At 41.1% G+C, this 25,938-nt stretch overlaps 1 protein-coding gene and 1 long non-coding RNA gene across 3 annotated transcripts in view; one reads left to right on the plus strand and one right to left on the minus strand.

Annotated features, from left to right (window-relative positions):
* ETNPPL (ethanolamine-phosphate phospho-lyase) overlaps positions 1-25,938 on the minus strand; it is a 397,476-nt gene that overhangs the window by 364,165 nt on the left and 7,373 nt on the right. Inside the window, exons 7-13 of one of the 2 annotated variants that reach the window (XM_068681953.1) lie at positions 25,619-25,701; positions 24,437-24,662; positions 23,395-23,549; positions 22,595-22,684; positions 22,252-22,382; positions 21,320-21,387; positions 19,302-20,434 (exon numbers count right to left, since the gene is read on the minus strand). In XM_068681953.1, the coding sequence (XP_068538054.1) occupies positions 20,303-20,434; positions 21,320-21,387; positions 22,252-22,382; positions 22,595-22,684; positions 23,395-23,549; positions 24,437-24,662; positions 25,619-25,701 (885 nt within the window). In that variant the 3' untranslated portion in view covers positions 19,302-20,302. Of the gene's footprint in view, positions 1-19,301; positions 20,435-21,319; positions 21,388-22,251; positions 22,383-22,594; positions 22,685-23,394; positions 23,550-24,436; positions 24,663-25,618; positions 25,702-25,938 lie in introns of those variants that run through there. The other variant, XM_068681954.1, reaches the window with a different exon arrangement.
* On the plus strand, positions 1,258-25,727 carry LOC137856502 (uncharacterized). Its single transcript, XR_011096529.1, has 3 exons — positions 1,258-1,475; positions 3,858-3,988; positions 25,591-25,727. It is a non-coding gene; the product is annotated as an uncharacterized lncRNA (long non-coding RNA).

The following is a 25,938-nucleotide window of genomic DNA, read 5'->3' on the forward strand; positions in this document are numbered from 1 at the left end:
GCTCTTCTGCCAGAGAGTGCTTCTCCTCCATCCCTTCAGCCTCAAATTTCAGGGGCACTTGCCTACCTGGTGGAACCGAAGCTTTTTGGTCAGCACCAGAAAGATCTGTTTTTGATATGTTTTAGGGAGCTGCTGGCATTGTGGTCACTTTGAGAAATATCTGCCCAATTTAATTCTTAACTCTTCTTGCAGTCAGAGGGGAGGGGCTCTCCTTTGCTGATCTCCTGTTGGAGCCTCATTGCCCTGCATTTTCTTAGATACTTTGCCCTCTAGGGACACATGGAAAGGTTCCCTGGTGGGAACTGCTGCTGGGTGGACTTGGTATTTAAGCCTGTGCGTTGTTTTGGAGCCTGAGAACACAGACTTCTTTTAAAGCCAGACAGTCTAAGAAGTATAATTGTCCTACATTTATTTGATGACTATAATGATATATGGTTTTGACTCTTCTTATTAATAATACACTACTTCTTTGCTGATGAAAAGAAAGATGCAGGAAGTGTAATATCTTGTCCCAAGATCTTTCATGTGATTTCGATTCACCCAAAGTAAAACTCAGGAGTGACCACTGGGATAGCAGAGACTGGGGGTTATTTTGAGTAGCATCCGTATATGCCATTGGTCTGTGAGCCTGTTGATACTGTAGGTACAAAGGGTTAATTTGGTCCTAAAAGGGTTACAAATCTGCAGGAAGACAGATGCACTTAGCCTAATTAGTGAAATATGTAGTCAGCCATTTCAGACCCTAGGCCACGTTTTTCCCCTACCTCCAATAGAGGTATCGCCACTTCCAGTATAGGACAAAAGCAGAACTGTAGCTTCATGAGCGAAACATTTTGCTGACTGGCTGAATCAGTCTTATCTGCTGTAACTAACACAAGAAGACCAGAGAATGATAAAACCCCAGGGGAAGGGCAGGAGGCGGCAGAGATATTTACCTTCTGCTCCTTAAAAAGAAAGTTCTTCTCAGCAAGGAGAGTCAATAACTAGAGGTGATGCTTGAGGAGAAGTGCATCCTGTACTGCTGTGGAAGATACAAAAGGCTCTCGGGAGGGGGTTAGGAGCTGAGATGGAGCCCCTCACTCGTGTTTCAGACCCCTGGAGCAGCAACGATAGGCATGTCTCGCATGGTGCAGCCAGGCAGCTGAGATGGAGCCCTGCACTTGTGTTTCAGACCCGTGGCGCAGCAATGATAGGTATGTCTCACATGGTGCGGAGCTGCCAGCTGCGGGCTGACCTGCATTTGGTTCTGCACGTGGCACAGGGCAGGGCCACGCAGGGGTACTGCTGGGGTTGTGCTCTCGGCTGCATTCGCTTCGTGCTGTACAGGAGAAAACGTTTTCTTGGTGTTAGCTCAGGTGCTGACGATCGTCGTGGTGTGCTGCTTCAAGGTCTGAATATAAGGCACTTGGTAACACCTCAGTCTTTATTGCAATGTGCAGACCAGGCCTTCGTATTTCACTCGTGAAATAAAGCAGGTGAGATTGAGAATGTCCTTTTGGAAATCTGGGTGGAAGGAAGGAGGAAGGTGGAGCTCTGGCCAGTGCATGTGTGAATTGTGCAGGAAGCTTGGGAAATTGTGACTTTAGGCCTTGAGGGCCCTGACGGGGAAAGGACACTATTGCTGCAGTCTGGAGAATCTTTGCAGGCCAGATGAAATGTCCCCGTACAAAAAGTTGACCCAGACAGAAGATCCAAAATTTCAGTCCAATACAAAAAAAATGGTGACCATTCACAGAATGACCTTTGTCAGTGTTATATAAAATTTCCTCTTTTTCTTTTTTATTTTTCATTTACTTATGAGCTTCCCTTTGTTCTTGTTGTTACCTCCCTACCCTGCTTTGCGCTTGGCAAAAGATTTTAGACCCTTACGCAGATTCCCTCTGATGCCAATAACAATCAGCAATGTGTGCGAGTGAAATCCTAACCAAATGTGAGTTTTCCCAGCAACATCGTTCATCTTGGGATTTACCTGAGAAATTCCTTCTTTCCTTCTTTTATATTACAACAAGATGAGGCACGTTCAGTTCCTTATAGTTAGCGGCATGACAGCAATGAGCCTTTAAAACGAGGACAGGGACTTTGCAGCCGAGCTCAGGAAACATTTAGTGCTCATCAGGGGCTCTGAGGCAGTGCTTGCGAGGGAAGCTGACAAGCAGGCAGATGAGCTGGGAGCTCTGGCAGAGCAGGTGGGGTGAGGAAATGTGGAGTTAGACATGGAGGGATAAACGGGAGGGAGGGAGGAAAGAAAGACAGTCATATCCTGGGATTTGTAGGTGGTGACAAGAAAACTATATTTGCTGTGGCAGTAGATAGTGAGCTGGTGAGACATCTGTCATCCCTACTTTTCAGCTCTATGGAAAATACTGCTAGGGCTTCAAAGTCATCTTCCCTTTTCAAAATGAAATTATCGAATAGCATGTTTTAGGGAGGATCGTTGTCTACGTTAATCCCCTGTGTGATCTTTGCCTTTTGCCCTTGGTTTGTTAATTCACTCAGCTGTTTTGTGCACACTTATCGGACATGTAAGAGCCAGGCCAGCATTTCTAGTCCTTATCAAGGGTGATACTTTGAGCTCTATGCGTGGGTAAAAGGCTTGAGATTTGTACAATATATTAGCTACTGTTTTCTAAAGCATGAAAATCAGTGGAGCTTTATAGCCCTGTTGTGAATAGGGAAAGATAGCCTTTTAACTGATGGAGACAGTACCTGCCGTGAAATATGCATTATGAAACCACGAGCACGATCCTTTATCACAGGACACTGTTGGGAAATGCATTAACTGTTAACCACTGGTTAACTGGCAGGTCAGGCAGACAAACCAAGATTCAATGTAAAGGTCTGTTACTTCTTACAGCAATCCTGGCTGCTCAGCTGGAAGGCTAGCATAAATCAGCAAGGTCTTGTCAATGTGCTTCCTCTGCTGCAATTTGGGAAAGACAGCATATTTTGGTCCCTGGAGGTACAAGAATGGTCAGCAGTTATTCATATGAATCTCTCAAAGCAAACAAATCTTCTCAGTGAATGAGTACAGACTCCCTGTCTGTGCATCCACATGAAAATAACTAAGCAATGTGCTGAGAAATATGACTATGGCATGTAGAGAGAATAGGAAGTGGTTGTACTTTAAGTGTCCATGGAAAGGATGGAGATTTATGATAGTTCTTCAAAGGGCTGAATTAAAAAAAAAAAAAAAAAAAAAAAAAAAAAAAAGTCTGATGGTTAAAAGTATACAGTGTTACTTGAGAAAAGTATTAGCAACTTATTAAAATACCAGATAGAAAAGAAGTCAGTTTTGCTGCTTAGCAGGTCATGTCTTCTGAGGTTTCTGTTGCACTGAATAATTGAATGTGTTTTGGAGGTGGAGGGAAAGCAAAGTGAGGAGATTTAAAATAAATTAAAAAAAAACAGCACCTTAGTAACAAATGGCAACAAAAGTCCTGCTTTCACCGAGTCCTTTTATTCCATGAACCAGGCCACTAAGCACTGGCAGTCGTGCTTTGATTCCCGTTTGATCTCGGGGTTGGCACTCAGGTAAAGCTCCTATGGGGTTAGCTGGAGACCATCCATATGGAAACAACAAAGCCATTCAGATTCTTCCCTTTTGCCACATGGTTCCTTCTCTGGAAATCTTTTTGGGGTGGGTGGACTATGTATGGGGAAGGGATAAGTATTTGGGTAAGGAATTGCTTTTTCTTGTTAAATGTATGTAATGGGTTCAACAAGTGGCTTGATTCTTTCATCTTTACTTAGTATCTTACAAGTTCACTAAGTATTTTGCCTAAATAAAGACTGGAGAAAGGGCCTGTAATGAGAATTATACTCTTCAGGTGCAAATTCAGTCTCTGGGTCCCTTGTAGATCAGTCACCTGAAGGCTTAGATGGCAAGTCCCTTTACGGCCCTATGTGCATCCTGAATGATTTCAGAAAGATCTATCACCAGCCCAGCCCAACGGGGACTTGACTTTGAATTGCTCCTGTTCAAACTGAGGTAAGCCATGATCCTTTCCTGTTTCAGCTGGGAAGTTCACAAGGCATGTCATGAAAGCTTATCAGTGTAACCGAACCGGGAGCCATCGCAGGATAAAACCAGCCAAATTCAAGTGGAGGGACAAAAGGTCAGAGAACCGCAAACCCAATACTGTCACCATCAGCTTGGGTTACAAGGTTACTGTACGGGGAAAAGAGGGGGATGAAGCGTATCCTGGTAAACACTCAGTCAGCTCTCAAAAATAGAAAGTGACATGGATCCTAATGGCAGAAATATGAAGCTACTGTATAGTATATGTTCACCTGCCATTATCACTTACATATGCTGAGAGGGAGGTCAACTGGTTCCAAACTCTTCTCTGAGGCTGGGAGATATTTTTAAATTAAGATAATATATTGAATTTAAATTAAATTGGCAGCAGGACAGACTCGGGAACCTGCAGGAGCATTTTGGGAGAGCTTCACTTTGGATAACAGCATTTTGCGGTCTCTGAGGTTCTATCGGTGTTGCTCTGGCAGCTTACATTCAGGTAAAACTGAGTATGGAAAGCTTTCTGCCTGACACAGTCTGATCCCATTTGAGCATCCTTTTTTGGTAAACTACTGCACGTTTTCTTTTCATTTGCAGTATGCCAGAAACCAGCTCTTTGAGGGACTGTTTTCAGTCCCTCTTCTTTGCTTTTAAGAAAAGCTCTAAGTAGAACGTAGTTCATTCCAAGTGAAATCCCCTTGGTACCAACTGTGATTCACGTGTATCTCCTCTAGTACTGCACCAACGGCAGAGTGCTGGATGCTGTTGTCTGGTACAATCAGAAAAGAAAGAAAGAAAGATTGTGGGTGCGAGATCTATGCCTCTTTAGGAAATTGTATGGAAAATAAATAATGCAGGCATAAAGAATAACAGCACTTAAGAAGGTTAGATAGAAAATCTCAGTTTACTTTTGACAAAAAGAGAAGAAGCTAAAGTAAGGAGGTTGGCCAAAAGACACCATCAACTGTTAGTCCGTGTGAGCCAGAGTCCAATTAGCCTCAGCCACGCTTCTGAGCCAGCGCAGCGTGCTGGATGAGTTGGGGTGCCAGGTCCTGTTCTGCCTCTCGGTGCACGTCAACGTTGGAACAAACCGTAAAAAACAGGTTGTTTTACAAATACCTGCAAGGCTTTCAAAACTTTTGAAACCTTCTGAAATCTCCGATCAGACACAACTTTTTGAAACCTCTGCTTGCAGAGTGAAAAGGTCACTCTCTTCCTCTCTTACGTACACAGGACTTGCAAAACCCAGTCAAAAACGTTGAAACTGACAGTTCAAACAAATGTGTTTGGTTTGACAGAACCATTTCTGAAACAAAATGTAATTGCCAAACATCCCCAGTGTGGTTGCAGCCTAGTAATTCAGAGTAAAGCAGACAGAGGGGTGGGGATCGCAGTCAAAGACTCCCACAAAGAACATGAGTTTTGTACCTGCTCTGTCTGACCAAGTCTTAACCTTTATGTGCCTCCTTCAAGCTAAAACCACTTGCATGTTTTTGGAACTCTTGTGATCAGAAACGTTATTGTTTTTTCCTTTTATTGATTTATTATTGTTATTTTTTTCTTCCCTTTATAAGGGCCATGAAGTACTTGTGCCTTGTGGAGCTATTCATTTGATTTTTTTCAGACAAGTCATGGACTTTTGCTCCCTGCTAAGTACATTCCTAGTACGTGGAAATAGTGCAGTGTCCTGCTGCTATCAATGTGTTTATATGGATCGAGGAAAAGTCCTGGATATTATCGCAGGAGACCTGTTAGGATTCTGAATGAAGAGTGAATGAACCTTCCCTGACTTAAAACCAGACTATTTTAGATAACACGAACCAAAGTATAGTAATTCTCCTTTAAAGTTCCTTAAATTTTTATTATCTCCATGTACTGAACTTCCAAACTAATCCCATGCAAACAGTACTGAACTGGGCTTCCAGTAGACATGCTATGCAAGTGATATAATGTAATAAGCCATGATATTTCTGTGAGTATGCCATGTCAACTTCTAAAAGTGTAATTTTCCTTTACTTGCATTTAGTTACCTGTGACCAAAACACTGATCATGCTCATCAGTTAGTATTACCTGGTTTTAGGAATAAATTCAGGCCAAAAATATGCTTACAACCTCTAGCTAAACAATAATATTTATTTTTAAAACCTGTACAGGAAAGGGAGTTAGGCTCTAGACACAACTGAGAAAGGAATTACAGTTAACATTGGTTGCAGTAAATACAGCATTGTATTTACTTTACTTTACAAAGTCTGCATTGAGACATTTATTTAGAAAGAGGAGGGGAAGGGGAAGAGATCAGAATTAAAAATTGTGGCAGGGCAGTCCCAGAGTCTGACAAAAATAGGGAAGATCTAGCAGCAAGCCGAGCAGTCAACAGAAAACATGCCCTGATAGAAACTCAGCTATGATTCTCTATTTATGTATTTATATCTCTGCTCCGCAGTAATGCCAAGCTTTTCCACATATCTTATTAATTTTCTCAGTAAACACAGACACAAAAAGGAGACCCTTTAAGTGCAGTTAGAGTATTTATTGAGTACCTTCCTTTTTTTTTTTTTTTTTTTAATCATTATTAATAGCTACCTGGCAGTGTTAACAGTAACTAACAACAAAGAAATGATTGCTTATGGTTGATGTCATATGTCCTACCAGGTCTCTCAAGGTTCAGTAAGAAATTAAACATCAAACAAACCAAAAAAAGAGCTAAATGCAACAAACCAACTAAATGATAATTTATGGGGATTCTGTTGTTCTTAAAGACTAAGTCACGCTCTCACCTCTAAAGGTTGTTTATGTTAACCACTGTTCCCTTTGCCCTATGATTAGCCCAAATTATACATAATCTGGGAAAAGAGACAGCTTTTGTGATTACAGATTCCATTAAATTCATGCAAATGGATGTGTAGGGTCAAAAGCTTGTTTCTCCTGAAGGGCACAGGCATGTCCCAGATACCTTGCAGTCCCAAGGAGGGTCAAGAAAATCTGAATCAGGGAGATGAGAAACAGAGCAAAGTCGCTTGTTAAAGACCATTTGTTTCAGATGTTGCTAGCTGTATAATATATGCTTGCGAAAATAAATAAATAAATAAATAAAGAGGTGTGTGTGTGTGTCCTGTAGGGAACGTAGGGAATCCAAATGATGTATAGCATTTCTTCTGCATCCTCGTATGTTTGATTTCCATATGCCTCATGCCTTTGAGGTATAAAAATATAGAAGTCACATACTTACCCAGAGCTTAGAAAATATCCCATTTGCCTTCTAGCCATGCATCCTACCTGGTTGCTCTGTCAATACAGTCATTAATTCCATAAGCCTACTAAGATGTTATATCACCTCTGATGAAAGCCTTTGATGAAGGTGGCTCAGGTAACGCAGTAAGCAGGTTATCCCATTGCATAATTTCCTTGCTGGTAAAATTAGACATGGACTAAACCAACAAAGTTTGTGTTAAGATCCACATTTTTCTGACTCTCAGATACACTTCAGTCATTTCAAAATATTGTTGCCAGACTAATTTGCAAATTGCCATCTAAAGTTAGAGTGATGATTGCAGAAGGACTTAAGGCTTGTTATTTTGGTCTTAAAAGTAGAAATAAAAGCAGTAATAGATGTAAGGGTTCTTTTGTGCTAAATTATAAAAATCCTAAGCATTTGTAACCCACACCTGTGACCCATCATTGTTCCCATCTGTGTTACCCTCCAGAGAGGGGTGCTTGCATCCAAGCTGCCCATTAGGAATGGCCTTTCCCTCAGCTCCCTAGCTGTGTGCAGAAATGTTTGGAAAACAGCTACAGGCCGACATCACACTACAAAGAGAGAACACTTTAATAGCAATCACAACTGCTGGCCATGGAGAGAACTGTTGATTGTGTCAGACAATTTCTGTCTTTTGTAGAGATTCACATAGGTGGTGGTAAGGCCTTGTAGTGCAAAAGACACCTAACTCTACAACAGCCTCTGCATGGGTTAGGCAAGAGGTGCATGGGGTTTAGCCCCATCAAATGTTTTTTGGGAATTTCTTTCCTCTAACAATTTGATAGCAGATCTGTGCAACATCAGTTCTAAGTTTAACAGATGAAGCGATGCATTTTAGAAAAGATTTTCTTTTTCACCCAGAAGTTTGTTTTAAACATTACAGTTTTAGATATATTCCTTTAAAGTGTGTTTTAACAGACATTGTGGTCAAAGTAGACCACATCCATGAAGCAAAATAATATCTTCTGAATGATATTTTCTGAAGTGGCTTCACTGAAAAACACTGAATATATCCTGAAAGAGAAGAGCAAGTAAATATTCCAATGCTATTCATTTTTTAGAACAGCTGCTGAGTATTGAGGGTCATAACTCATAATTTTTGATCACTTAAGATTGGCAGAGAATGAACCAAATGGATTCTAAAGAATGGTCATACATAATACAAGGAATACTTACAAACCAGCTGACTTTATAGTAAAGCCTTCCCCAGCAAAACAAAAAACAAAAACAAACAAACAAACAAACAAACAAAAAAACCAGCTGCTATGCTGCTATTTGTTTTTCTTGTTCTTATTTGGTGAAATATACATATTTAAAATTATTATTAAGTTGACAAACAAAACAAATATTTCCTTCAGCGCCATTGTGAATTCTGCTCTTACTTCTCACAGTTGGAAATGTGACCAGCTACAATGGAGGCAACGAGACTCTGTTGTGGGCAGGCCAAAGACTTTGGGGATCACTTGCTGGAACTTCGTTGCTCAACAACTTTCTGGATGGCTTCCCTGCAGGTCAGAAATGCATCTGTGTTGCTGCTTACCAGTTGGCGCCACCTCTTCCTCTCTTGAGTGCACCAAGACAATGTTGAAGCACGCAGTGTAGAAAACTGTATTCCTCTGGCCTTGTGAGTGCTGGAACTAGTGGTGAGGAGCAGAGGATGATGAGGAGGAGAGAGCCCATGCAGAAGGCGGAGGTAGAAAATAAGTGGTAGGGGCTGAGAAGGCATGGAGGGACAGCAGGGAGGGAGAAGAGGCAGCAGCAGTGAGACTTTCTCTCTTTCCCTCTCTGTTTAAAGAAAGCCACACTTGATTTATCTGGTGAACAAGCCACCACACATCTCCCTCAATCACTGCTGCCAAGAGAGGGGGAGCTGTGATGGACTGGCAGCAGTGGTGGATGAGTAGGGCATTGTGACTGCAGCAGAGGTCTCTGGTAGGATGTGGGATGAAAGGGGGATTCCTTTTTCTCAGAGACACTTGCAATTGCTTATATTAGCTAGAAATTAGTGCCAGGAATGAAGCGGGACAGCATGATGCTTGTTTGCAAGCCAACCTGACAATTCTTTGGGCCAGCTTGTTTAATTTGCGTTGATTCTTCCTTTTTGTGGTATATTAGTGCAAGATAGCGTAACTTGAGAGTATGCCTGCTGGTGGAAACTAATGGAGTATAGGTTTGTACTTCAGGCTCTCGATGCGCTTTGTGGGTAAAAACACTCTGAAACTTCGTGTTTCATGGAGTAGTTTAAAGGCATGAGACTGAGGATACAGACACACGAGTAAAGATACTGATCCAGGGCTGTTGTGAGTTGACATAACTTCACCGAAGCCAGTAGTGCCACACTAATTTACGCCAGCTGGGGATATGGTCTGTCCTAGCAAATTTAAGAGCTGTCTTGCTTGTTAGAGCTGATGAGCGAACAGAAGCCTGATTTATTCTTTCATGCAGAAAGCTGTGTGCAGCCCAAATATTTTCACGCATGTTTAATGATGGACACACACGCTCTTCTCTCTGTCTCCTTCACTCTGCTGGATTGCTCCAAGCCATTGAAATGTTAATATGTGTACGGAAATATGCTTCCAAGGCATTTTTAAAAAGTACACTGCTGGGAAGCAAGGAATCCATGGTATCAGGACATTTTCCCTGCAGCAGTCTTAAACAAGGTGGATAGTCAGTCACCTGAAACACCTCCTTTCCTTCCTACTGATCCTCATATGTGTTACAAATTTGTGGAAGGCCATTCTTGCCTCTTGCTCTTATTCGGTGTCCTGAGCTCAGGCTGTACTGTGCTCTGGCCAGTACCTTCATGTGAAATAACAGATAGGACATATAGGCTTCTTGAACTTTATTCCAGTTGCTCTCTACCCCCATTTTGTTTTCTTTTGAACATTTTGTTTTCTTTTGAACATTTTATTTTCTTAATCTGAAAATCACAGTCATTGAAGTGTTCAGTGGCATTTTTGGGTATCGTCTCTTCACAATAGCCCTCTTCATCAGCTGAATCCCAGGGTTGTGCCCAAGTCCTGGTATGGTGATCTGTAGTTACACAGTTTTGCCAGAGCAATGAGTACCTCTGATGGGCATCTTCGTGAGGCTGGTGTCTAACTCCCCAGCTTCAGGGTGGACCATCCAATACCAGATGCTGGGTCTGTCCACTTGTGGAACACCCAGGAGCCACAGTTTGACACAGATGAGCTGAATACATTTGACTGAATTTCTATCAAATTTTCCAGAGCATATAGAGTTTATAGACTCTATGCTATCTGCAGCAGGACAGTTTATGCTCGATCTGGCACAGCATCTGTCAAAATAAACTTCCCCTTTCTCGCCTCTCCACTCCAGGCTTGAACCTGGAGGGTGAATCTGTACTGAATCAGCTCTCTGTAGCTTGTGGCCACAGTGGTTTGATCTGGTAGTAGCCAGCCTAAAAATGTCACATCAAATCCTGGCCTCAGGTATATGCTTTGTGGTCAAGAGCACGGTGCTGAAAACTGGGCTTCCTGCCTAACTAGCTAAAGGCTAGGATGCAAATACCAGTGTTGTGTAGAGCACCAGATTTTAGGACAGGCAGAATAACAGCCAACGAAATGAAATACAGGGTGCATTGAATGATTTTGGAGTCACCTGTTGCCAGTGCTAGTATTTCATTATTTTAAAATATATTTTTGTGTAGTAGTTGTGCCAGGCATTCTAAATAGAGAGATTTGCTACATGTGCAGATGAACTGGTATTTTCTTTTTGCCTTTACAAGCCCTTGGAAGAGGTCGATGATGCCTTTCTCTGAGGCTTAGAAGTCATGATGTAAGCAGCTCAGACTGGCCTAGCATGTAGGTCAAGCATGTCGGAACAAGGATGCAGGTTGTCCCTCTTGCAAGCAAAAGTCTTAACGAGCTGTCTGAAGAGCCACTGACTGTTAGCAGCATCACTGCATTAATGACTGCTGTGGTGATTCATCATGCAGTTATAATGCCCAAACTGACCCTCCCTGTACCCCTTGCAGGGTTACTGAGAGGCAGTTGTGCAAGCTATGAGTGGATCTGGAGTGCCCAGAGGTACAACCAGAGGCCTTCAGTGTCCAGAGGTCATTAGTTACAACATCTGCTATGTAACCAAAGGATGTTGGCAGGAATTAATTAATAAAAGGGTTCTCCAGAAAACTCCCTTCTTTTTACTTCTCCCTTTGTTCTTAGCAAAGACCTGAATTAAATGAATGCCAAAAAGTCTACTGAAAAGGAAAGGAGAGAACAGCGAAATACAAATTGAATCAAAGTACTTCTAAAAAAAGAACTCAGCTCTGCTCTGTGTCAGATCTCAAATTCTGTCTTTCGGAGTGGATTAATCTAAAGTGGAACAAGGCAGACTGATTCCAGAGCAGGTTTTCACACACAAGTTATTCAGCAGTAGCTATTGCAATGTTCATGTACTCTGTCTTGGTCAGAATTAACTTTCAAGTACAGGCAAGCCCTTTCATTAGACTTGAGTCAATTGCAAAAACATTTAATAAAGGTAATTAGCTAAAAAATATGCAATGGCATTCTTAGTTCATTTTGCTTTTGCACAGACATTTGTGATCTGGGAGTAAAAAACTATGTTCCAAGCAATAGGGGACCTTGTCAATCTCCTATGACAGTGTTTGGTCATGTATTTATACCAGAACTGTTGATGTGCCTGATCTAAAATAGATTAAGGAATCAACGGTTCAAAGAGCACTTGAAACTTAAATAATATCTTCTCTGTGAACTGTGCTCATAGCATTACAGGTGTAAATTATTCCTGGGCAGCCCACTGGTCAAACAAATGTTTACAATTTCTGTAAGGAGAGCACAAAGAGAATAGTTGAAGACAAAATCCCATATATCCCCATTTGCCTGGGCTGTGGTCATCCCTGACTTCATTGCCACAGATTCTTCCTTCAGTGTGCATTAGACCTGTTGTCTAAAGCAACAGGAAAATGAAGTTGCTTGTGCACTTTGCATTGGCTTTCAAATCAATGTTGAGTTTGTCATTGACATTTCAGTGGGGATTGCACCTCTCTGTTCAAAGAATGAATTTTGGCAGCTTCTCCTTTAGTTAATCCTTTTAAAAGTGCTTAAACATCACTGGTAGTATTTGGATCTGCATGCATGATTTCTGGGCAACTACTCAAAACTTACTAAGCAATGATCTTTTTTGTTTAATCATTCACAATAAATGTTACATAAATGAACTGATAGCAGAGTCATGGGACATTTTTTCCCCCACTGGTATTGTACAAATGATGAGACTTGAAAAAATTTTTGAAAGCTAGCCAGTATAAAATGATTTTTTTCTGCTGCTGCAAGAAACAAGAACTTTTTTGAAACTGGTAGAGTTGGATCTCCTTAAGTCACCACTGCATGTCTTACCTTGTAAAAAGCTCATGTTTTGGGAAATCAAGGTACTGAAAGAATGGTGTAAGTTGTTTGGTTCAGTAACAGAAAGGGTGAGGCACTAGAAACTTCACTGGCTTTTATGAAGCCTAACCAAGGGAAAATGCTCGTGTATTACCAAAATCTTCAAATAATTCTAGAAATCTGTCATTGCATACCCACTGGGAGAGACTCTTGGTTCTGAGATGAGGCAATGCTGCTGCCCTAAGGCTCTCAGCAAGAACATAGCAGTGGCTGGCTTATAAATAACCTCCATGCTGGCAGAGATCGCTACTGTCTGCCCTTGTGTTGTGCGCTTAGAAAGTGCTTAAAGGTTCTGTGATTCTTCCTGTTCCTTGTTTTAGTTTCCTGTTTGCCTCTTGCCTAAGACAATCTGGCACCCGTAGGCCAGAATGTTTCACCACTTCTCCCCGAGCAATCTGCTCTTCATACCAATGGTTCAGTTGCCACAAACCTTCCTGCTTGAGCGGCCTGCTGCAAAGCCCATTCAGCAGGAGCCAAAAGCAGCGTTTGTTTCGTAAGGAGACATTGCTCTTGAAGCAGCATTCATTTACAAAAGGCAAGAAATGCAGCCATAGAAAATGCAGGTGCGAGTGGTGGGCTGCTCTATAAAAATGAATGCTCTATTTGGGCAAGGTGTGGGGTTGTTTATTGTGTAAGTATAAAGCACCTCTAATTCAATAGAAACTGGTCTGGGAACACAGGAAAGGAAAAATAGCCTTTCTTGAGGTAATTCACCATTCACAGTCACAAGGGGATTGTTACCCCACATGCCAGCAGTGCCACCTTTGATTCCCAGTCACCTAGCAAGTGACTGAGGGATCTGGTTGAAACAAGGCAAGAGGGCAGTCTGTGAATGGACCAAGAGAAACGGGGTGGGAGGACTAGTCGCACCTATTTCTCTCCAGGTGCTTTTTGGGGGAGTATAAGAGGGAAAGCAAGCAGAGTGGGAATTTTGCAGATCCTTGGCCTGTTGGTCAGTATACCCATAGGCAGGGTAGATTTGCTTCTGAGTGTCGGAAGAGAGGTTTTGCTTTAAGAAAGCTCAGCAAACCATGCATACCACTGGTCTCAGGCTTCTGAAGAGCAGAATTGCTGAATACTGTGCCACCCGTAGCATCAGAGCCTGGAGAGAGACCTACAGCACCATGCTCAGCCCAAGAGCAGAGGAGCTCCACCTCAGGGGGGCTGAGGGGCATGAAGGTGGGCAAGATATGTATATCTATACACACCACACCCCTACATGTATAACATATATACACACACATATATTTACGTATCTATGTCAGAAGAAACTTCCTTTTGTCAAACTTAGCTGATGTTGGAACTTTTTTTTTTTTTTTTTTTTTCCCCACTGGAGTTTCACCACCTGTAACAGTGTCCTCGTTTGGCTGTGAGTAAAGAGAGAAGCATTAAATGCCGTGATTATTTTTGCACAGAGACCCAAGTTGCAAATCTGGTCCTGTTCATAGACACTCAGAGGTCTCATCTGTACTATAATGTTTTCCTTCAAAGGTGATTGTGCAAAATCTGGTCCATTTTTATAGCCTATTTATGATTTGTATGATCTGTGTCTTGGCTAACAGAGAGCAGTGTAAAGTTAATGTGACTGAGAGCTGATCAGAAGTACTGTGGACAGAAAACCTTTGTTCTCAAGAGCAAGCCACTGGAGCATGTTAGAAGCAGATTTTCCAGATGAACGCCTTTCCTGTCTTATTTTGTGACTAGAATGAAAAAACAAAGGACTTGGGACCAGAAGCCTTCTTTTCACTTAAGAGAAGTGCTCTGAGCAAGCTGAAAAATATATTTACAGATTTTTAAGTTTCCTGGGAGTTGCAAACCAGACTGCTTGCTTCCCCGTTGTTCAGTAGTTGTGTCTATTCACTGCTTCATGATATTTAGTGTAACCAGTCCATGACTTTGTACTACACATAGTAGGGCTTTATTTCTTTGACAAAACCATGTTCAAGTGGGGAATAAACGGAAGTAACTGCAAATAAGTAAATTGAACTAACTGTACTTTGTGACTTGCCGTCCTATGTAATTAGGGATTGTGCCCGATAAGGTGATTAGCCTTTACAAACCATAACAAAGATTATTAGAGCTGTTTTCATAGGTGAGAGCAAACAGAGACATAAAGACGCTAAGTCACTTGCTGAGCTGTGTAATGAGTCAATAGCTAATCTGAAGCCAGGAGTCTTTCTCCAGGCTTTCTGCCTTGTCGATTATAAAAGACTCTTAGCAACCTTTAGTGAGCCACATGGAAAAACTTTTCTTCATGTTCTTCCTCTTCCCGTTCCCCTTCCTTTTCTTTCTTTCATTTTTTCTTATTCCTTATTGTTGTTGACATATGTTCCTGTGATAGTGGAGCAGTGTTTACCCTGATGTACGTGAACGGATGCTGTTTGGCTTAGTACAGATTTGCCTTGAGCTGTGAAGCTCAGTGAAGGCTTTAAAATTTTGAAGCTTTCTATCTAGGACAGAAGCCCAAAAATATTTCCATATGAAATATCAGCATGAGGAGTCCCTCTGTGTAAACTTTTCTCTCACGACCTTTGTAACATATGCTGCGTCTCCGGAGGCTGAAGCCTACAGAGGCAACGTGATAAAATCCAGTCACATCGCAAGTCAGTGGCAAATGCAAAAATGCAGTTTGTCTTTTCTCATTCTGGATCTGAAGCCTTTTCAGCTGAACCATAGGAACTAGGCACCAACATCAAGTGCTTCAGGGTGGCAGAGAGAGGGAAAGCCTGTCAGTGTCATTTGGCCTTGTTTTCCCTTGCATAAGCCTTCTGCCAGAGCTTGGTTGGCAGCAGCACGAGCCAGATTCAGACTGGAAAGGTCATCACTGAGAAAGAGTAAATGAACCTTTCTGCTGCTGTAAGAAAAGTGCTCTGCATGCAAGCGTTAGTCAGTTGTTTTTCTAAATTATTATATTAAATGGAGGGAAAAAAACAAACAACAAAACTGAGGCAGATCAAACATGCTTATATACAATATGCTTATATGCATATATACAGTACTTAACCACACAATATAATGAATGGTGTTTCATGGAAATCCCAGTCCCTGACCTTGTCTCCTCTAGCACATTACCTAGTGCCGTTTCTTTAACAGCTCTGTTTTTTGGCTTGTAGCTTAGGGTATCTGCAGCACTTACTCTTCAGGGGATGCCTACACAAATTCTTGTGCCCCATTTTGCAAGAGACATTTAATCAGCTTTCTCCACTGATAGAAATATTTTTATGAAAGGTGTTTTTGACTTCTGCTTCTAGGCTCTAGTTTTTACACATTGTTGCTGAAAAAATGTGGTTTGAGATGAGGGTGTCCTATTTTGCTGCCTTAAAATTGAAATTTTGTCTCCATTCATAATATTCTTCTTTTTTATTTTTCCGTTTTCTTTTTTTCTTCTTTTTTCTTTTCCCCTTTTTTTTTCTTTTCTCATCTCTTTTTTTTCTTTTTCTTTCTTTTTCTTTTTCCTTTTTTTAAAAAAAATACACTGCATGTTGTAACCATATACATGTAAAATAAATGTTTGAGGTTTGTCCATTGGTCCCCTTTGTTCATCTCTCTCTCTCTCTCTTTTTTTTTTTTTTTTTTTTAACCAGATAACATCAGAGCTTGCTTTTTCTGGGGATGTGGGTATGTGGGGGGCTTTTCCCTTCTGGAATATGGTGCGTTGGGGGCTGCCTGCTAGTTAGCATCCACCAAGTTTACATCTCTGAAGATTGTAAATGTATTTTATGCATGTCTGAAAAAAACAAAACACATACATCTAGAAACCATTGGAAAAAAATGTAACACTACTGCATGTGCATGTGTGATGTGGAGAAATGGAAGGGATTCTGAATGAAACCAGCCATTTGCACCTATCCGGGCCTTTGGGTCTCCCACATCATCCTCTCCTTCAGACTGTAACCACAAAACTGATCAGATTGCTGTGATCCAGATTTCTTGTTGGTACACTTGACATTTTTTTTCCCTTCTCTGTAAACAAGACAAACCCGACTTTTCTCAATAATTCTTCTAGTCCCTTCATTTCTACTGCAGTGTTTAATGGAGCTAGGGCTGAGGCATACTCCCCAGATGTGGACATGCTCCGATTCCCTGGCAGGTCAGGGATGTTATGTTGACATAGCAACTTTTGATCCTGTTTCTTCTCCCCAGAACAGTGCCTTCTAAGGCACAGCTTTCCAACTCTGCAAAGGTTCAATCCTGCTTGCTTTTATGTAGGGGAATTAACAGGTGCCTGGTTCAGACTCTCACAGTGCTCTTTCATCAGAATCCGCAGAAAGCACTGTCCTTTCTTTTCCCTTGTTCTGAACAGCCTTTTTTCTTTAAAAGCCCTAAAAGTGCAATGTAAAAGTGATTGAAATAGTGGTAAACTATGATTATGAGCTGCAATAAAGATAAAAGTAGTTCCAGTGTGTTCCCCACTTGGGAAGGAGTCCTGCCTTTCCCTCACCCCACTGCCTCTTCTTCCTGCTGCTTGTCTTGCACAGGTTCAGACCCCCTCCAGGAGTGTTCATTGGCCTCGCAGAAAACTGATGTCAAAAGAAAAAAAAGGGGGAGGTGGATATTTTTTTTTCTGCAAGGTCAGTGAATTGAACTGGCTTACAGGGGTGTCTGATGAACTCCAGGGCCGGGGTGGAGGTTGAACCACTTGGCCAGAATCAGGAACTGCACAGCCAGGACAGGAGAGGAAAAAGGGGAACAAAGAAGTTGGGAAGTACTTTACTTATTCAGTGAACAGAACATATTTGATCAGTTCAACTGACCAGAACAACTGTTCGTGTCTGGCCTTAATTATTTCTGCTTACTCTCTTTCATCCTTTAGCCAGTCTCTTCTAATTAGTAAACCCTTCACAGCAGGGGTTGTACATAATCTTGTTGGGGGACTCTAAGATACTGCAAAAACATTAACAAAAATACAGTAATAGTGATTTTTCTAAGAGCAGCTCAACTGCTGTTAACTGGTGGATTGGTTCCTCCACATAAATTCATATAAAATTGTGTAAGAGAAGTGCTTGCCTCTCTTGTTTAAAGAAAATAGAAGCTTCATCTGCTCTCAGTAACTTGTACCTTGCACAATTAGCTACCATTAGCAGAACAGATAGGTAGAGAACTTCCTGCTTTATGAAGCTGAAACTGGATGTAAAACACTATCCAACTGGAGCAATTTTTTCTCCATGTAATTTTAGCATGTGCAGAAACAGGACACAGGTAGCGGCCCAGGCTCCTTGTGCTTATGAAGCTGCGACCTTTATTTCCCTCCAAATTTAGATTAATTGGATATTTTTCTAGTTCTTCATCATGTTTTTGGAAATTAAATATTAATGACCTGCCATAAGGCTGTTGGGCTGTGTTCTTTTCAGCGTAACCCTCCCAGTCGCTGGGAAGAGCATGCTGCTTGTTCTGCACGCTGTGGGTGAGGTACAATGTAAGGAGCCCTCGCTTGATACTGGGAATGACCTAAGCTGTGCCTTTAGAGACACGCCTTGGTAGGAACAGTGGGTGGGAAGGGAAAGAATTTTTTTTTTTTTTTTTTAATTGAAGGGAGACAGGTGCAACACGTTCAGGTAGTTTAATTCGCTGACAATGAACGAAAGGCATTGGCCTCTTAGTGGCAGGTAAGGAAGGTGCTTTCCCCAGCTTCAAAGGGTAGGTTAATTGTGAGGCCACCATGGAGCTGCTAGTGCCAATGTGTGGCTAAAGGAGGACATCAAAGCACCTGTAGAAAGCACAGTGGCAGCCTTGATTTTGAGCAAACTGCCATGGAAACGCACCTTCGGTATGTTAGAACTTGTACTACGTTAGTCTGTCAGTGGTTTATCTACTTGGAAGAAATTCCTCTACCACCCCTCCAAAGGAGGTTGATTTGGGTCTTTGTGCAGGCGGAGAGGCCTTTGCCATGGATCCTGGCAGGGCCCAGCCCCATTTGCAGCACAGCCCTGCAAGCAGTGGGGCTGTGGCAGCTGAGATAACCTCCCGCACAGAGGGTGAGAGCTGTGTACAGCAGAGGACCACACAGAGCCTCAGGGAAATACAGCCAAGCCAGCTCTGCTTCAGCATGGAGAGAAGCCCAGGCCAAAACTGAAGTGGTTTTCCTCAGCAAATGGGTGTTACTGAAGAACGAAATTGAAATAAACAACAACAACAAAAAAAAAACCCTTTGTGGAGGATTTCATAATTACAAATAAGAGATTTATTTTTATGGAATTATTCAAGAATCATGAAATAGAAAATAAGCCAGCACTGGATGTTGGATGAAGTTATATTGGAAATATTAATATTAATATAGCAAATTGTGGAAAACATGAAATTAAATAAGGTGCTCAATATCGGTGGCAGTGTCAGCAGCAATTATGAAACAGCAGAACTCAGGGTATGAAAACTGAATAGATTTTTTTTTTTTTCCCTGAAGTACATTCCACTTGTAAAGCCCTCAGTGTTTTCCATAGCATAGAGTTGTGCATATATTAAAAGAGAAAAGCAGGGCTTGTGCGCTTTCCCTGAAATCTAACACCGACAAGGAGGCACAAGTCAGGCTAGAATATCTCCAGCAAAGACAGGCAGTGGCTGCAAAGCGGCTCCATGCATGTTTTATGCAGAGGTCCTCTCATTTTAGTAATCTATCAAATGTTAGCATAGGCATTTATGTGTCAGGATCCAGTGCAACTGGCGTGCAACTCTTCATCACCTTTGACAAAAAGTAACAGAACCACTACAGAAGGATCAGGCAGTACTTCCCACGGCTTTCAAAACATCTAAAATCCATGGGAATGCAAGCTGGGCTATCCCTGGGAGCCTCATTTCAGTGCATCTGAAATTATCTATACTGTACTTGCATATTTTGTGGACTTAGAGGGTTCAATATATAAACTTTTGAAAAAAAAAAAAAAAAGAAAAACTAAAATCTTACTCTATATAAATAGTTCTCTATAAAAGTTGCTTTATCAATAGAAAATTATGATCCATATTCATTTCTTTGAACACAAAGTAAGAATGGCTTGCATGAACGTTGTGCCTCTACACACACAGAGGTAGACTCTTGGTAGAGCATCACTGACATTAACAAAGTTACACCAATTTATATCACCTGGGAATATGGTCCATAGGACCTAAGATACACAGGAAGATAACAATGATTTCTCTCAAGTATTGTTTTGTGAATTCAGCCATTAAAACATGGAAAGTAATTAACATCTCAATATCATATATTGAAATTTAAAATATTGTAAAAATAGCATGTTAAGTTCATCATGTTAAACTTTATAGGATTGGTGATTTGCTTGTACGGTGGTGAAGCAATTCATACTCTGTAATACGAGTAAATCCACAGATTTCACAGAGTTTGTTTACCTATGCCAAGCCTGCAATCAGCACCAAGATATTCATGAATCACTTGTCCATTCTGTCACATGTAGCTTTCAGGCCACATGGTATAGTTCTCATATATTTGAAAATGTATTTTAAACTCCTAATAAAGCTAATAGGTATTTAGTCAATTTAGAGAAGGTAGCACTAGGCTTCAGACAAATCCTAGGACTCCGACTATTGCACTCTTCATCTCAAAAGCAAATAGAAAACAAATTCAAACTGAAAAAGAAAACTTTCCGCCTTCAAGTTATTATTCTTTTACTTGGCACCGAGCATTTTTCAGGGTAAAAACCATTTTCTTGTCTGCAGGCAGCTCCATTCATATGGCTGGTGCTTTCATTTGCGGACTCTGCTTGAGAACCCCCTTCGTTAGTCTGAAACACAAATGAAATATCAATGAAGACTCATGCTTGTCTTTCAACAGGTGGGCATTGAACTTGGTTCCTACTAAGAAGCTCTGCCCAATTCTCCTCTTTCAGAAGCATAACTTTTCACCTTTGAAATAAATTGAACCGAATGTGTGCAAATGTATGAAAGAGTTTGTACCCCAAATCTAGATTTATCTGTTATCCATATAGCCAGCAATCCATATGATCTCTGCCTTGATTATTGTCTCCCTAGACAGCTGAGCTCTTGCCTCTGCCATTTGCAGCATCACTGGAAAATTTGTGAAGGGATGCCTCAGTGAGCTTCCCTATAGCACAGTGGATGACATGTATTTTTAAGGGTGTGAGAAATTATATATGATTTGTCCAAAGCCAGTGCTGCAACCTAAGGAATCCCAAATTTGGATGTCAGCCATTCATACTCAAAGATTCCACTACAGTGGAAACTAAATCCTTGGAATGCCCTAAAAATTGGAAATCTTCCAGGCTGAAGGCTTGCTTAGAAAGCCAAATATCCATTGGTAGCACTCAATACCTAGAACTGGTGAAATTCTTGACTGCTTAAGAGCTCACAGTTGTGTGCAGCCCAAGGTCTGGCTGCTTGTATTTGCATATATATAGGGCAGACAAGGCAATGGGCTTGTCTATGAAATGTTCCTTGTTGTAGGTCTGTGTAGGTCAGCTCTTTTTAGATTTGCCCCAGTAACACTATCCTCTCAGGCTCCTTTCCACAGACTAGTTCTGAGCTCAGTATCAATGCACAGAGCCTCTCATGCCACCAAAAATGAGGGTGTCATTTTTGGTGGCATGACAACCAAACACCTACATGAGTAAGATTGAAAAAGAAAAAACAAGAAAAAAACAAAATCATACTTTTCTTTTACATTGTGCATTTGCAGATATGTTGTTTCCTGTCTTCATTCCAGTTGCCTCTTCAATTTCTAAGAAAAAAAAATAAAATAAAAAGAACCAGGTGTAAGTAAGTGTACAGTCAGTTTAACTGCTAGCTGAAGGAAACAATACCCAATCAACTATTCTTCTGAGCATTTATCCCATGGGAGAGTAACTGATAAAGTAAAGAATACTTCCTAAAGCATTTTTCCAAGGAAACATGATTAATGTATCAGGACTGTGGGCGTTTAAATAGCATGAGCTTAGCAGCTTAGCCAGAGCACAGGTATGTAGATCCTATATACCCTATAGATAGACCTTTCAAAGCTGAATCCTGCAGGTTTGTGCTAGGCTAGCTCCAGTTGTTCTAACCTCAGGAGATGGGAGCATTCAATGTAGAATGACCTTGGAGAGTCCTTATGTTAATGATATGTTATTAATGATAAATATTCTGACGTTATTTTCCCCTGAATTGATCCCCAGGTAGAAGATTAATAGAGTCTGAAAACCTTCAGGCTGAATTTGAGTGAGACAATCATATTCAATGAAGCCAGTTAGAAAAACAACAAACAGAGCACTATGGAAAGTTTTACCAGCGTCTTTCAGGCCACTGGTGAATTAATTTATTTGCTCCTTAACACATAGCATATGTGACCAGAGATAAATAAGAACACTGAGCCTATGAGAGAAAGAATCGTGAGCAGGGCTTTGCCTACGAAGATTGGCTGAAGTATATTTGAGACTTTTTAATTTATTTTGAGTAAATGGCATTGAGAACAGCAGCTTGAACAAGGAGAAGGAAACATAATTGCTTTCTTTTCCTTGCATGTAATAGCCTGCATTATGGTATTGTGGCTGGTGTTTCCAAAGTGTCATTACAACAAAGAGTATTGTGAGCATTAAACCATACATACCTGTGAGAAGTACATCAATTTTCTCCACTACGTGTTTTGCATTTTCCATAGTGAAACACATTGGTGGTTTAAATTTTAGTACATTTCTGTGTGGTCCATCTGCACTAAGGAGGATTTTCTGCTCTTTCAGCCTGTGGAAAGAGGAAACAGTTGTGTTAAACACAGATATACAACTATATTGTGCCCTGTCAGACCCTTCATGCTGAGTTAAACTATGAAATTTTTCTTTTTTCTAATACCATGTCGTCAGAAGCTACAGAAATTTTAATTGAAATTAATGAGTAACTGCTAGGGAATATTAGGAGGGTTTGATCACTGCATGTAGTCATTAGAAAACGTTTACTTGTAAATGAGGTGAAGAGCTTCAGCTGTGGCTGGTGTTCTCTTTTGTTGGTCCTTCACCAGATCCACTCCAACAAACAATCCAACACCCCTGGAGCAGAGATAAAACATAGAAAAATGAAATCCAGTGTCAGGAATCCAAGCTTTCTGCTCAAACGTAGACTTTAGCAAGAGAGAAAACAACAAGAAAGGGATGGGACTTTCTGTTTAGCTATCTTTTTGCACTTGCTACTTCAGATGATCAAGTGAGATAACAGCTAATTCTGAATAAATTTAACTGGTTCATTAAGGCTACGTGGCCAGGTAACAATATTCTTGCTTTCTTTTCCTGCAAACCTCAAAACAAGGTAATGTGGAAGACAGATAATCAAAAATAAGAATTAAAAACAACAACAAAAACAAAAATCTAAGAGTGGTTGTTATGGTTCTAACATGAGATGGGGGATACCTACACTAACATCTCCAAATGAAATGGTCCAGAGATTTGATTGTCTCCATCATGCCAAGAGTGTGCTGGCAACTGGGCTATTGCATAGTGGTGGATCTTTCTCCTACTTGCTCCCAGAGCCCTTCTAAGCTACATTTATTCCCCAGCTAAACAGCTGTATGGAAACATTTCTTGACAAACATGTTATTTACAGTATTAGTTTTGGGTAGGCCAGTTTCAAAGAGGTGGAACATAATCATGGCATCCTGTTTCTGGGTTCTCCTCACCCCAGACTTTCTTTTTATTTTATTTTTATTTTTTTTGCCCTCATCATTTCTTGTCTCTGAAACACTGAAATGCCATGGGGCACCTACCTGATATCTCCCACTAAGGGATGCTTCTCCTTTTGTTCAGCCAGCAATTCTAGGAGATAATTTCCTACACGTGCAGCATTTCCTTGGAGATCTTCTTTTTCTATTACATCCAGTACAGCCAAACCAATTGCACAAGACACTGGGTTGCCTCCAAACTGATAGTAAAGACAATAGGAAAACAGCATCCATCAGAAACATTCATCCATGTCTATCCAGGTAGTTTTTGCTTGTCTTCTCCTACTTGGCATGCAGTGAGGAAAACTTAAAGAGGTGAAGATTTTGTGCTATGAAGGCTGTGGAGCACAGTTCCCCATGGTTTGGGCAGTGTAGCAAAGCCCAAGGGAGGGAGCTCCCTGTTCCTCAGCTGGATTTCAGTAATCTGAAGATTTCACAACTCAAGTGTTCAAGCTGCTCTCATGGTTTGTAGACTATATATGCAGGCAAAATGCTCCTGTGAAGAGCAGTGGGTGACAGATCTGGTATTTCTTCAACTGTAGGGTGTAACCCCCATTGAAAGAAAAGGGAATGCATGGTAGCTGGGAAGAAGTTTCAGTCACAGGAGCAGAAAAGAGGATTTAAGAAGAAAGCTGCTCCTCTGTGGCATGCATGCCACTCAAATGTTTCCTGGTGAAGGGTCACTGTTTTGTTAGATGATGACTGCACAGCAGGGTTTGCCAGGGCATGAGCCTCATCTGCACAGCACCCATTGCTGAGCCTATCCTAGAAAATGAAGTGTTACATGGTCAGCATTTCAGAGGGGAGCGAGGGAGAGGTAGGACTAAGGAGATATTTATCCATATGGCTATGAGACGAACTGCATGACTTGCCAGAGTCATGCTGGTCTCCATTTTAAGATATACTACCTGATAGAGAGCATATTTCAAAGCCTCTCCATTTGTTCTTAGGTATTAGCTTTTGACTGACTTGAGCTCCTAGCAATATGATGCAGTGATGGATGCAGATGTTACATGAATCACCTGAACTGGTAACTGCTAAATGTAAACAAACAAACAAAAGGACAAACCTGCATGTACAAACTTACAGTATTGAAATACTCCAGGCCAGAGGCACCAAAACTTTCAGCAATTTCCCTTGTTGTAACCACACAAGACATAGGATGGCCATTGCCAATGGGTTTTCCCATGGTGACAATGTCAGGCACAAAGTCTTCACCTTGCAGTTGGAAAGCCCAGAAATGCTTCCCAACTCTGCCAAAGCCAACCTGGACCTCATCAGCTATGAATACACCACCTGCTGCACGCACATACCTGGAAACAAATAGAATAGCTTGAGTGACTAACTTTGCTGACTGGTCTTGAATCTAGGACAAGGATGTTGGTAGAACAGAAAATCTCCAGTGTGAAACCAGTTTAGACAGTAAAAAAGAAGGAATGTGGCTGCTGAAACACAACTTGGTATGGAACTTCAGTGCTGCTGCTCTAACAACCATGCTCAGAGACTGCGTAAGTGGCTGACCCCCCTGGCATACATCCCAGCAGTCTGCCTAAGAAGAGGTTGGTTCTTCCTCTCATATGCCAAAGACTGCTGCCAGGACTCTGCTTTCAGGAATAGTCAGACCTGTGAATCCTGAGTGACGCAACTTGAGTTTATCCTTTGTCATAGTACTTGAGCACTACAAGTACTACAAGTACTGCAAGTAGAACTTGAGTCCTTCACTGACCTGGCTCTTACTCAGGCCCTAATGAACCTATAGTTCATTTATCAAATTTCTGACAGATATTCACAGCTACTCCATTCAAGCCAACTGTTTCGCTTATAGTGTGACAAAACAGAGCTGGAGTGCACAAGAGAGATTGGAAACTTATTCAAACAGAGTTGTAGCTCAATTGTAGTTCAATTGAAAAAAATATTAGTTTACTAAATGTTAACAAAAAATGTCTAGTATTTTGATGTAAAATAGGAGTACTGTAATTTTACTGCAGGGCTACCTCTCTGATGGTTCAACTTCATCTTCCATCATACTTATGGCCTGAAGATTAAAGATAGAAAAGGAAAAACAATTATCCAGCTAAAAATAATTAGTCAGCTGATGTTCCATAAAAAATAGAAGTGAAATCATACTTTTCAAAAAATAGGATGAAACCACAGATAACCAAGAGCAAGAGAGGAAGATAGTTGATTTGATTGGATCAGCCTATAGTGAAAAACATTTTTTTTTTTCCGGTTAATTTTCAGCTATGCCCTTTCAAAGTGATGTACGTACTCTGCCACTTTCTGGAAATAGCCCACAGGTGGAATTACTTGGCCTCCACAGCTCTGCATGGATTCGGCTATGAAAGCAGCAATCTACAAAAAACAAACTGAGGTAAGAGCTATGTTCATCTGCCTGGCCTTTGCACAAACATCTATCAGTCTAGAAATAAATGTTTAAATGTGTGCCCTAATTTAATCACACAATGGGTTCGACATCTTAGGGTTCTTGAGGAGCTACGGCTAGAGAATTTTTTCATTTTTTTTAAATCGGGGGTGCCCAAATTTGCAGTAGCCAGGGCCACCTTTGTAACCTGATGGGAATACAAGGAC

This window comes from Anas acuta, chromosome 4 (assembly GCF_963932015.1).
Source record: "Anas acuta chromosome 4, bAnaAcu1.1, whole genome shotgun sequence".
NCBI classification, from domain to species: domain Eukaryota; kingdom Metazoa; phylum Chordata; class Aves; order Anseriformes; family Anatidae; genus Anas; species Anas acuta.